The sequence below is a fragment of the Mycteria americana genome, chromosome 9, assembly GCF_035582795.1.
Source record: "Mycteria americana isolate JAX WOST 10 ecotype Jacksonville Zoo and Gardens chromosome 9, USCA_MyAme_1.0, whole genome shotgun sequence".
NCBI classification, from domain to species: Eukaryota; Metazoa; Chordata; class Aves; order Ciconiiformes; family Ciconiidae; genus Mycteria; species Mycteria americana.
Window position 1 is genome coordinate 30,092,329 of NC_134373.1, and position 12,598 is coordinate 30,104,926.

The 12,598-nt window shown below is 38.4% G+C and overlaps 1 protein-coding gene across 4 annotated transcripts in view; it reads left to right on the top strand.

Moving 5' to 3' along the window:
- Nucleotides 1-12,598, top strand: part of EPB41L5 (erythrocyte membrane protein band 4.1 like 5) — a 58,945-nt gene that overhangs the window by 27,897 nt on the left and 18,450 nt on the right. For all 4 annotated transcript variants that reach the window (XM_075512692.1, XM_075512691.1, XM_075512694.1 and 1 more), the window contains exons 12-16: nt 367-536; nt 1,697-1,803; nt 2,488-2,515; nt 4,913-4,955; nt 6,081-6,196. In XM_075512692.1, the coding sequence (XP_075368807.1) occupies nt 367-536; nt 1,697-1,803; nt 2,488-2,515; nt 4,913-4,955; nt 6,081-6,196 (464 nt within the window). The remainder of the gene's footprint in view (nt 1-366; nt 537-1,696; nt 1,804-2,487; nt 2,516-4,912; nt 4,956-6,080; nt 6,197-12,598) is intronic.

Consider the following 12,598-nt stretch of genomic DNA (forward strand, 5'->3'; position numbering starts at 1 on the left):
GTTGCTCAGAGCTCAGGTAATAAAAATGTGAGCATTGGAAATTACCAAGGAGGAGATCAGATTTGGAAGTGAGACCATGTCAGCCTCATTGAGAAGTACCTTCCTATTATAATGATGTCTTTAATTTGTAGTTATTCAGAGGTTTGACTTCTTAAATATAGGGGCTCTAGCCCTTTCCAACTTCAGACAATGGAGCAGTTCTTCGTTAAGGTTTCTGAAAAGGTTGTGGTTTTTTTGCCTAAAATATTTTTTTAAACATACATTTCAGTATTCATAAAAAACAAATTCTATTTGGCTTGCATTGAATTGTAGCTTTAACTTATTCAAGCCCCTTGTAAATCATCAGTGTGCTTTGTGTGCTTTAAGGGAAAGGAGCAGGAGCACACTTTTGTCTTTAGACTGGATCATCCCAAAGCCTGCAAACACTTGTGGAAATGTGCAGTGGAACATCACGCCTTCTTCCGGCTCCGAGGTCCTGTCCAGAAAAGCTCAAGTCGATCAGGCTTCATTCGGTTAGGATCCCGGTTCCGATACAGGTCAGTGTCATCTGTTATTTAGCACATATCTTCTGTCATTTCTTGCTTTTCTTGGGTTATGCATGGAGACAGGAGAGAACTTGGTATTCGTTCACCTAGGACATATAGAGCAGTGAAACCTGGAAGCTGAGTGAATTGCATTATTGGTTTTATTAAATCATATGGATTTTCCCCCTGCATTTTCTGATTTATCTTTAGGTGATTCTGGTCTGTGCAGTAGGAAACCAAAGGTTTCTCAAGGTTTATGTTCCTTACATAGTATATATAGTACATTGTGTTTTATAGATCACTTCATCTTGAAACCCCACCCTTTTTTAAATGAACGATAGAGGATGGATGATTGACTTGCACAGTTGAAGACATTGCAAGTCTTTTGACTCCTGAGTTCCTGACTGTTTGAGTGATGGTAGTGCTTCAGAAGTCTAAGATAACGCCCATTCCATGTTAGGCACTACTGGTGCACGTAACAGACTTCCGAATGCTTGTGGTCCCAGACTAGTCTGCAGGATGCTGTCAGTTGCCCCACTAGAGTTGGTGAGAACGCATGGAAGGGGGTGGGGCACGAGCCCAGGTGGTATGCATATACTTTGCTTCCATTTCCAGCAACTGTAGCAATACCATCTAGTCTGCTTCAGAAAGGATCAGTGGTACCAAGGAGTCGGCAGAACCTGAGGCTGCTACTGCCTTGGGGGCAGAGTCTGGCCAAACTTGGGGAAAAAAGACTTGCCTGGGAACAAGAGCATCTAGATGTTGATTTTTAGTCCTAGTATCACCTTTCTCTATGACCTTTGGCAACATACCTTAAGCTTTACTCTCTCTTAGAATTTTCAGCCTCTCCCAAACTGCATGCACTGTGACCACAGAAATATTCAAAGGGCAAATGTGCTTTTCCAGCAACTTAATGTTTAAGGAGTCATTGCTTCAGCCTTTTGTCTTGGGAAAATGTCATGAAGATTAGGATGTTTGTAGAACTCCTTCCCTTTTTTGGGAAAGGCCTTCTGAGGTGTTAAGTTTGGGATTTTTTTAATAGAACTGAGATCAGATTATTAAGCTATGAATTTAAAATACAGAAGTGATGTTTTGATGAGCAGTGTCTGTATTCTGTCATTAAAAATAAGTGATTTATTTTATCGTTTTGTACTTTTACATGGCATTGTTAGTGGGAAAACAGAGTATCAAACCACCAAGACCAACAAAGCCAGAAGATCAGCATCCTTTGAAAGAAGGCCCAGCAAGAGATATTCAAGACGAACACTGCAAATGAAAGGTAAAAGACCTTCCATTCTGAGAAGTATAATCCACTGTGAGAATCAAGTAATCATATCCTTTAAAAGTTCTGTGCAGGAATTCTTCTGTAGCTGTTTGCCCTTCTCTCGAATTTTCAAAATTAGGTTTTCTTTGACTTATTTGGGAGACCATGTGTATTTATCAGAAAAAGCTTGTGTCCAAAGCATCTCATTCTAGCTTGCCTAGCAGGTAAAACACCCATGAATATTGCACAATAGGTCTCTGTATGAAGGTGGAAAACTTGAGTCCAGGAAACAGCGATATATTAATGATAATATTTGAAATTTATGAATCAAGTTTGAAATTTTTCCCAGTGATATTTTTTCATTGTTCTTAGGAGTTGCACTCTGTTGTCACAACCTGACAGCATGTGATACCTTGTCTCTTATTCCCACTCTTGCGTAGGTTAAGCATGACCTCTGTGCATGCTTTCAGATACTTGCTTAAATCTGACTCTTTGGTTTGCTCTTCAGATTTTTTAATTTTATTTTTCCAATTTAGAATTTTACTTTTCACACATTATACATGGGATACATGCAACCTTTGCTCTTTTAGTTGCCTACTTTTAGGCAGTGCTATACTATTTTTATTAATAATATATTTAATATTTAACTGATAACCTAATTACAAATTAAATTTTAATTAACACTTTATGTTTTTGCAGCACATGCTGCTAAACTTGAAGAAACAAGGTAAGATTCGTTCCAATATTTACATTTCTCTTTGATGTTTGCCACCTGTACTTGAGCATGTGTCTGCAGAAGGAGGTTATAAGATTAGTTACATGCAGAGAGTGTTAACCTCTTAACTGTGGTTTTGCTACGGGTTTTGTGTTTGTTTGCTTTACATAAAAACTACTGTTCAAAGCAAAGGTCCTGTGTTGCTGTCATATAGAAGATTTTGCCAGACTTGCTTACTAGCAGGCAAAGAGGTTTGCTTATGACTAGCTATGATTCTTGCTGGATACAAGCTGTAGTTCTGAGTGCTGCCAGGTGAAGAGACCAGGTAGAAGCACGTGAGGATGTCTTCTTTCTGAAATCTGCCTACCCTGGCTGTGTGACTGAAATATATAATCAAGTGAAGGTCAAAGTCAGGGAAAATACAGTAAAATAAATATTGGAAGTATGTTGATGATTTTATATTCTGTACTATACTTGTATTTATTTTTATATATTTATACTAAATTATTCATGATCAACATTGAGAGGGAGGCCTTTTGGTTCTTTATTTCTATACCTAGATTCTTTCTGCATGTGTAGGTTCATACTTGCTGTTGCAATGTAAAATACTCATATGAATCTGAATCATACAGTTTTCATACCCTTCCTTAAGGGAAGAGAGGAAACCAGGCTAAAAATAATTACCTGGTAGCAAAGGAACTAAGTCACTCAGTTCTGGTTCCTGTCCTTTGCCCAAATAACTTGTGAATATTGCAATGATCAGTTGCAACTAAATTATTTTTTAAAAGTACATACTCGTAGATGTTAAGCATCCTGACAGTCAGGAGCTGGGTAAGGAATATAAAAATAACATTTCCAAACAACAGGCTTAATACAGCCATACATTTTCTGTTTGTAGCAGCAGGGTTGATTCTTGCGTGAGATGGGGAGAAATCTAGAAGTGTGGGGACAAGGCTGCAGTTACTGTAGTGGAGGTCTTTGTCTTTGTGACCTTCTGTATTGTCTTTTCTTTTTATAAAATGGGAAAGTACTCTTCAAAACTGTGCGTCATTAAAGTGCTTAAAGATCCTCTGCATGCAGAATATGACTGTCTGATTAATTAGTACTCTCGTCATGCTGTGTTGTCATGCCCTTCTCAGAGTTTCATGCTGCTTAGGTCATTCTGAGAGTGGGAAGAGAAACTTCATATGCAGTTTCTCCTTCTGATAAGATGGTAGTCTTCTGATCTGCACCTAGGTGTGGCACTGTTATGTTAGTCTCCAGAGCAATCTATGCCATTTCTGAAACTCTACGCTCAAGCGCTGCTAATTGAAATGCATCATGAAAGATGTATGTTGTTCCTTTCTTTTGTGTTAACTCAGTACAGGGGAATGTGCTACTCAGAAGGCGTTCCTTAATATTTCTGTTAAATGTGCACTGTTCTGTGGTAACCTCCACATTCTCTCAATAGAGAAGATGCAAAGTTGGGAAACAGGCAAGGAACAGCTTGTTTGGTCTTGACATTATGGTGTTTAAGTAAAAGAATTCTAAAGAATTGCTGAAGTAGATCGAGAAATCTATTTGAATTGTCAGCTTGCCAGGTTGGATAGCTATTGTTCAGACTGTAAATCAAAAGATTAATGTGTTGTATGAGACTGGAACCATTTTTTAAAAGATTAGAAGTCCGGGAAAAAAGTTTGCTTTGCATGAGATTTATAATGCATAATTACTGTGCAGGGTGTTAATGCTTTTAAGTCTCTCAAAAATGTGAAAATGAGAAATGTCTCTTGCAGATTCAGAAATCATCAGGAATAGGGATGTGGGTCTTATTTAATTTATTAAATATATTAAATATTTAATAACATAAAATTGTTATTAATGCTGTGCATATAATTTTGAATGGCTGTTTTTAAGACTCTGAAGCAGTAATTCAGTCCTCTAGAGGTTGTATGCAGAAGAAACTAATGATTTTTTCTGATAAATTTTGTGATGTGAAATTACAAGTCAGAAGAGTCCTAGTTATGGAACAAACATAGTATCTACAGCATGTAGGTGAGGTTTCGACAATGTCACATTTTGCTGGGTGTTTGACTAAAGCTATATCATTTTTGCTTTAAAAGTGCCCCGCCTTACTGCTGAATCAGGAAGACTTTCTAAACCGAACTGGTTTAGGAAAGGAAGAGGAAAAACCAGATGAATTACAGATAAACTACAGCTTGAACAAATAAAAAATAACGTGATACCCTTTGTTACCTAGAATGAGGCAGCTGACCTAAAACATAAGTTTTTAAGTTTTCTTTTGAGAATCGTTAAGTACTTTGGAAAAATCTTTGTTAGACTTTGTTTCTTTCTGAAAACCCTTGAAGTTCTGCCAGCCTGCAAAAATAGTTTGTTGATCTGATTCTGATTTAATGTCTTTTTGTCTTTCAGTACTGTGAACAATGCAGTTATCAACCAAACTAATGGATCACAAGTAAGGACTCTGTCATTTGTTCTTTTTAAAGGCAGTTGTCATGTATTTCAACAGATTTAAGGATTTTGTTATTTGTTCTTAAAATCCAGTGGTTGACCAATTGAAAGTTATGAATGGTTAACTACTAAATTGCATGTCAAGAAATGACTACTAATTTACAACCAAGATAACTGGTTAATTTAGCTGGAGTAAGGAAGATACCCCATGCCCCAGTACTATAGTAACTATGCTATTTATAGATACAGATTTTTATAGGTACACAAAGTACCTTTGTGTGAGAGTTGTTATTATCCAAAGCACATTAATTCTACATGCTAAGAAACATTAAAAAAAAGAAAGGGGGTGCAATTCATCAGCACCTATGTTGATTCCTTGTTACAGTATTTTTTCTCTCAGTATTGCAGGGGAATGCACCTGCAAATTAGAGAATACTTTGTTAGCAAAAATGTCAGTGTTTTCTGAGTTTGAGAAGGAAATCGGAGACACTTGTCCCCTCAGTACTTGCACACAGAATACCTTGTTTCACTGAAAAGGAACGTTAGTATAAAGTAACTCTCCTTCTGAGTATCAAAAAACAGTACTTGGAGTTTGGAAAGACCCTGTCTTACTTTCTGGAGCATTTCAGATGCCGAGTGCAACAGGAAGGGTCTCATGTTGGTGGAAATGGGATTATGGTTCGTTTTAACAGTAAAATACTCAGTCTCCGCTGATAGATCGCTGCTCTGCCCAGCCTTTTGCCTTCTATGCAAAAGGAGTTGTTTTTTTCAGGAGCAGTTATGTTTCAAATGGCAGTCCAAAGGCCTGCAGCCCAAAGCTGCCAATCGTTATTGCAAAGTTACCTACAGAAGGAAAGCATTACTGCATGAATTTAAAAAGGACACAGCAGGCTGTAGCTTTTTACTGAAATCTTTGAGCAGTCTTGGATTCGTTATGATCCCAGTACTGTGTGCAGTACTGGAAAAGACTGGGCATAGGCATCCAGTGCTGTGGAAGTAATGGAAGACAAAAGCCTTGTTTTAGCTTTGTGCTTAAGGAGAAGTGGTGATGTGTTTTGTTATGTACTATGTGTCATCACTTCATTAATGCGTGTGTAGTAACTTACTTGTTTATGTTCTGTCTCCAAAGAGCTGGAGTGCAAAGCCAAACCTACCTGTCCTGACAGTGGTTCCTTCTGGCCCAGTCTTAGTGGAAATAGAAAACCTCCCAAGGAGCCCAGGAACTAGCCAGCAAGACAAGAAGTGGTATGTTCTGCTTTGCTGGGAAATGAATTTTACTTGCTTATGCATGATTCAAGTGACTGCTGCTTTATCTGCACTTAAATAAGCTACCTTCCTTGTATCTTTAACATAAGTTGACAGTCCAGTTAGTGATGATGCAGCTGATTTGTTGCTGTGAATGTAGTGTGGGGAGGTGAGGACAGCAGGCTTAGGCACTGCCAACCAAAATAAAATTTCTTCAGGGGCTGAAGAAATGATTAAATCAGGAACAGCATTTGCAAGTCTTGGAGAGAGCTCGGTCCTTCTGATGTGCCATAATACTCCTTGTAACCCTTTGCTTGGTATCATGGAGCCCAAGGACTTACCTTGATCCTTAACCAAATGCAGAACCTTGTAAACCAGTATCCTTGTGAATCTTTTTTGAACCTTTGAAATAAGCAAGCTGATTTTTTTTTTCATTATCTTGGGGAGAATGGAAGCTTGAGGAAAATGACACAAGCTGAAGATAAGAGCTTTGATTTAATGTAATCAGAGTATTTGTTTTATAGATTGGATGAATCTCAAAACAAGGATGATTTGTTTGAAGATAAATGTACCATATAATTTCTCTTTTCTTAAAGTAATTGTATATTGCAAAGCTATTTCAAAACCAAAACTGACATCTATCAACCCAGTACTTGTGCACACATTGTCTTAACTTTTTCAGCTTCTTGTGCATTCAGAGCCACTATGGCTTATCCTAGAAGGGTAATTCTGGTTTCTGCGAGACTTTCCAGGAGCAGCAGTGATGGAATGGAGCATCACAAAAGCTCTTATCGTAAGCGGTTTCAGCCCTCAAGAGAAAAGATCCTTCCTCCATTGTCTGGCATATGAACCTACTTCATTTCAGTATCTCTTAAAAGTAGATGATACCTGTTTCTAACAACGCAATGACAAATGTACTTTAATTTTGTAAATCTTATTGATGAAAGACTTTTAATACTATGGATTTTAGATTATAAGGGGGATGATAATTTTGCTTTATCTGTTGCATTTTATTGAAGTTTCAATCAGAAGATATGATCAACGCTGTTTTTCTTTCTTTTGCCCTTGATTTGTCTAGTATCTGAAATCTGTGCTTGTCTATGATGAGATCCTGTTGATCGCTCGATTCCTTCCGCGGTGGTGGGTGAAAGGTGGTGGTTTCTTTATTCTTCAGCATTCTCAATATGGTTTTATTTTTGTTCTTTTGGTCTAATTGCAAGATGTGTGCTAGAAACTGGTATTTCCTTTGGTGGAAATGTTTGACTCTTGCTCCAAACAGCTCTTCTTGGGTACCTGATTCGTGCTAGCGTTCTTGCTAGTATTTGCAAGATTTCTCTTGCTTATTGAAATCCTGCTGCTTTCGTTCAGAAGCAGAGAGGACTCTGTAGCCAATCTGTTTCAGTTTTGGTCTTGGTACGCCTGTTTTGGGATTAAGAACTTGAGCCTGTCTGTCTTAACATTGTCAGGGATTCTAAGCTTACATGCAGCTGTCACAGTATGTAGCCTTTCTATAGAAGACTGGAAGCAAATATAAAATATACCTGCATGTAACCCAAAACAGTATGCCATAAAGAACCCATGCTTCCTGGCAATTGATGAGTTTTAATTGAGAGAGTAATGCTTGTACTGCGTATATGTTACACTTCTTAGAGACATAGCATTATTATTGAAGGCAGTTGTCTTCTGGCAAATGGATTTTATTTTGTTCACTGGAAACAGCACTGCCTGCAATTAAGGGCAAATCCAGCTGTAGGAAGAAGGCAACAGTTTGGAGCTGAGTCAGCAATTGAGCTACATTCTGGTTTCCTAGATGGGAAGTGGGGTTAGGTTAATATAACTGCCATAACATAGGTATTTATTGCGGGGGCTGTGACTTGGTTATTGCGTCTTCAAGTCTTGGTGTCTCGATGCTGCTAACAAAATCTCTTTTCAACTGCTGCTGTCTTTAATTGGCCTGTTTCTGCATGAATTATCTTTGCTTCCTGTCAGAAAAATAGTCTTCTTTTAGAGAGAGTTTGCCAAGAATTGTTGAGAACTCCAAAATCTTTCGGACTGGGGATTTCATAGATGGTTAGATTGAAGGGGTTTAGAAGTAAGGTCTTGACCTCTTGAGTTTCTGTACTCTGCTTGGCAGATGCCTGTATTGGCTACCTCGCAGCTTACATCCCTTCCTAATGTCAATGTTTCCTTTAATTTAAAATGTTAGTGCTGCAGCTGCCAACAGCAATTGTGCCAGATCGTAGAAATTACTTTGCCAGATAGGAAGGATTTTAGTGGTTTGGTTTTTTTTTTTTTTTTTTTTTTTGTTTTGTTTTTTCCTTTGCTCCATTCCTGTAAAATTGTCAGTCCAGGAAAACTGCTGGTCTGGATGGTCTGAAAATGGTCTGGAATATTAGCTGCAAGGCTGGGAAGCCTAAAACACAATCAGTGTCTTTCTAACATTAGCCTTTTCTCAATACGTTGTTTCTGTGCTAAGATAGGACAGGAGACAAAGGTTTAATAATTTTTTTTCTTATTGTGGAATGAGTAGGGGTGGGGGGTGGTTGGTTTTTTTTTTGCTTGCTAGGGGATGTAGCTTTCACTTAACCGCTTAAATTAGAGAAATGGAAAAATAATGTAACAAACTGTTGAGGATTGGAGCCTTCAGTATTCATGGGTCACTTCCTCAGCATGTTTCACGAAACCCAAACCTCTGAATTTACCCATGGGTGACCTTTATATAAATCCTCTCTCTTTTCTAAAGGAGGACTATCCCTGAGCATTAATCATTTACTGCTGTTGTGAATCCTGCATGCTTTTCTGCTTCCCTGCCTTAACACATGTGATCTTCCAACTCATGCGCTGGTTGCTTGGCTGTTCTGGCAGGGCTGGGAGTGTTAAGCCGGGCTTTCTGGAACATGAGAAGGTGGAATTTGAGCTGAGGGCTGTTGAGGATCCCTCTAGATGAACAGCAACAACGTTTCCACTTTGTTTAGATTTGGGTCATTAAATAGAGAATTTTACATTCAACTGAAGGAATATGGTTGTTTCAGAAATTTCCTTGCTTGAGTAGTTTATGAGAGTGCTTTTTCCCAAGCACTTTTTTGATACCTGACTGTACCTTGCATCAGCCTCTCCCAAAACATACCAGTGAAGGATCCTAGTACAACACAGACAACAGTTAATAGATCTTCGTCCATTTTTTTAAAGTCTTTTAAAATTCAACTGTTTCAGTAAATTGCCTATCCCTGCTGCTTTGGAGATGCTTGTGCCTAAAGCCTTACATTTTTCTAGCTAAGGGCTCCTGCATAAAAATATTTTTCAAAACAGTGTTTAAAGTGATGAGCATTCTCCCCTGCTCCTCTTTCTAGCTTTTGGAGAACTTTATTCCAACTGTGGTATAGACTAGCCATAACTGTGCATGGCATTTCCGTGGTTTTGATTTTAAGAATTCCAAATATAAAATTTATGAACCATTATGCCTTCATATGCAAAATTAGACAGCAGGGTCTTAGTTTGTATTGTGATCTTTTTTAAAATGGTTCTTTTTCCAACCAAGTTTTTTATGTTAATCAAGTATAGCTACAGTTAGCTTCTTCAGTGGTATTTTGTCCCTTAGTCAACCAAATTGTGAATGATTTGTGTGTGCTGTACTGTTTGCTCCTGCACAGTAATGCCCATTTCTCTGAGTTTCTATTTTCTTCTTTTTTTTAACTTGCATTAGAGTCTACATTTTCCAGTGACTTTGAAAACGGGTGTTGCTTATAGATGCTTGTTTCAGGTGTACATTTAGAGCTGCCACTTAAACCCTTTCGGCTTCCTGCAAATAAAATGTGCTGTATACTTGGGAGGTGTGTGCCTCCATCACATTATTTTCTCCCATCTCTAAAACGCGCATAGTTCTTGCTCAGTTTTGTGAAGTGCTTTGAAATACCAAGTGCTTTTCAATTGGTAAGTGTATACAATGTATACATGAGCTAGCTTAACCTGTCATTTCAGACTTCTGCAAAAATGTGCACGATACTGAGCAGAAAAGGGGTTTATTGGACAGTGACATCATGTACACATATACTTGCATGCCTCTTTCCATCAGTACTTACCTTCCAGCAATGCCCTTTTTCCTTGTCTTTTCGCATCAATCTTCTTGTCTTTACCTTTGCTTTATTTTTCCACCCTCTTTCTCATCCATACCTGTTTACTAATTGTGCCCCCTCCCGCTCCCCAATAATCCAGGCCCTTTGATGCTGCTGACCGCTGTCAACGTGGTGGAAGCCTGTGGGACGCGTGGGCCCCGCCGAGGACCCGCGCTGCAGACGGACAGTACACCGCTTTTGTCCATGAGCGCGATGTGAAGAATGCAGGAATGCATTGCGGTGCTGGTACCTATGCTGTCCAAACCACCATGACCAGTCTCTGAGACGTGGGCCTTTCTGGAGCTTGAGACTGCTTTCTAGCAGAGGCTGGAAAATTACATTTTGAGCTGTCTCTGAGATAAGGACAACGGACCCAAAGCTGACTATAGAGCGGAAAAAAGGCTTTTATTATGAAGGCTGCATATTGTGCTGTTGGTGTTTAGTCTTTAAAGAAAAAATAACATATAGACCAGAAGCCACCCGTCGCTCTTATATGGAAAAGAGTATATATCTTTTTAATTGTGTTAAGGTTTTTCTTAATGATTGAAAGATTTTTTTTTTTTTTTTTTTTTTTTAGCTGGGTTTAACTTTGAGAGCCATGCAGGAAGTCACATTTGTAATAAAACTACACAGGCAACTAGTTGGGTTATAATGTGGTTTCAAAAATCTTAGAGAGATAGAGGATGTAACTGCCCCTCCTTCTGAACCATGATTATTTAAAAATATCTAGGATAGATGGTTGATCTGAAAACTACCCTTTGTTTTTTAACAAGTCCTTTTCTGAAAAATATTGTTTGGAAATGGAATAGAATTATTTTAATTTTTTAAGAATAAAATTATCAGAACTCCTGAAAAGGCAAAGAGTAATACTTTTTTTGCTTTCTAGAAAATTTTCTTTCTTTTTTGCTGCTGTGCCCCAGTTGAAATGAAACAGAAATATTTCCTGACAAAAAACAGTCCTACCATATGATTCACGAGGTTAATTGTTAAGTCAGAGGTTAAGACTCCAGCTTCATGGCCCATTGGTGTTCTTGGGGGCCTTTAACAACAGGAAGAACTACCTTTACCCTTGAACACACTGTGTTTTCATGTGTTTTCTGAAGTTAACTGCTTTTAAATTGCAATATTCTTCTCCTATTTTAAAAAAAGAGGAGGAAAAGTTGTGGTAGAGCGCTTTTAAAATTCACTTATATTTGGCTTTTAGAATAAAGAAGGTGTTTGAATGATTTTCAGATTGTTTGAACAAGTTTCAAATTGCCCCAGAGCCCAGAAATACAAAACCATTGTTTTCAGATATCCAGCCCTGAAGAACGAAGAAAGTAAGTCTCAGCCAGGACATAACTTAAAATTGCCTGAGATATTTTGGCCTCCTCACCTAATGTGTAGCTTTGGCAAGCTACACATTAAAGGTCTGTGGGATCTACAGAGGTGATTAGAGCAATCTGTTGTGCTATTTTTAGTTTTAGATTTTGCAAGGTGGATGTTATAAACTTCTGGAGTGAAGCAAACCTATTTGTTTCTTTATTATTTATAAAGTTGCATAAGAATATGCAAACGAAAACAGGTGTTTTAACTTTAAAATATTGTATAGTTTCTGTGTAGATGAGGGAGAAACAGCCACTAATTTAAGTGGAGAAATTTGGGATAGTTTTGTATTTAAAATGCAAGAACATTGTTGTAATAACAAGTCACTGTTTTATTGCGGAGTTTTAAGTTCACATGTGCTTATGTAGTGGTCAGGCCACTGCAAGTAGTGGCTGACTCCTCAGGTGTCAGAAAAATTTTGCGTAGCTATCATAAATTAAAGAATAGTTGAGGTTGGAAGACACCTCTGGAGATCATGTAGTCCACCCCCATGCTAAAAGTAGGGTCGAGTAGAGCAGGTTGCTCAGGACCATACCAGCCAGGTTTTGAGTATCTCCAAGGATGGAGACTTCACACCCTCTCTGAGTGACCTGTTCTGGTGTTTGACCAACCTCCCAGCAAAAAAGTTTTTTTTTTTTTCTTGTGTTTAAGTGGAATCTCCTGTATTTCAGTTTGTGTCCATTGCCTCTTGCCCTGTCTCTGGGCTCCCTTGAGAAGAGTCTGGCTGTTGTCTTTACTCCCCCATCAGGTTTTTATACACATTGATAAGATCCTCCTGAGCTTTCTCTTCTCCAGGCTGAACAGTCAAAGCTCTCTCAGCCTCTCCTCCTATGTCAGATACTCCAGACCCTTTATCATCTTCGTGGCCCTTTGCTGCACTCCTTTCAGTATGTCCATGTCTCTCTTGTCCTGGGGAGCCCAGCGC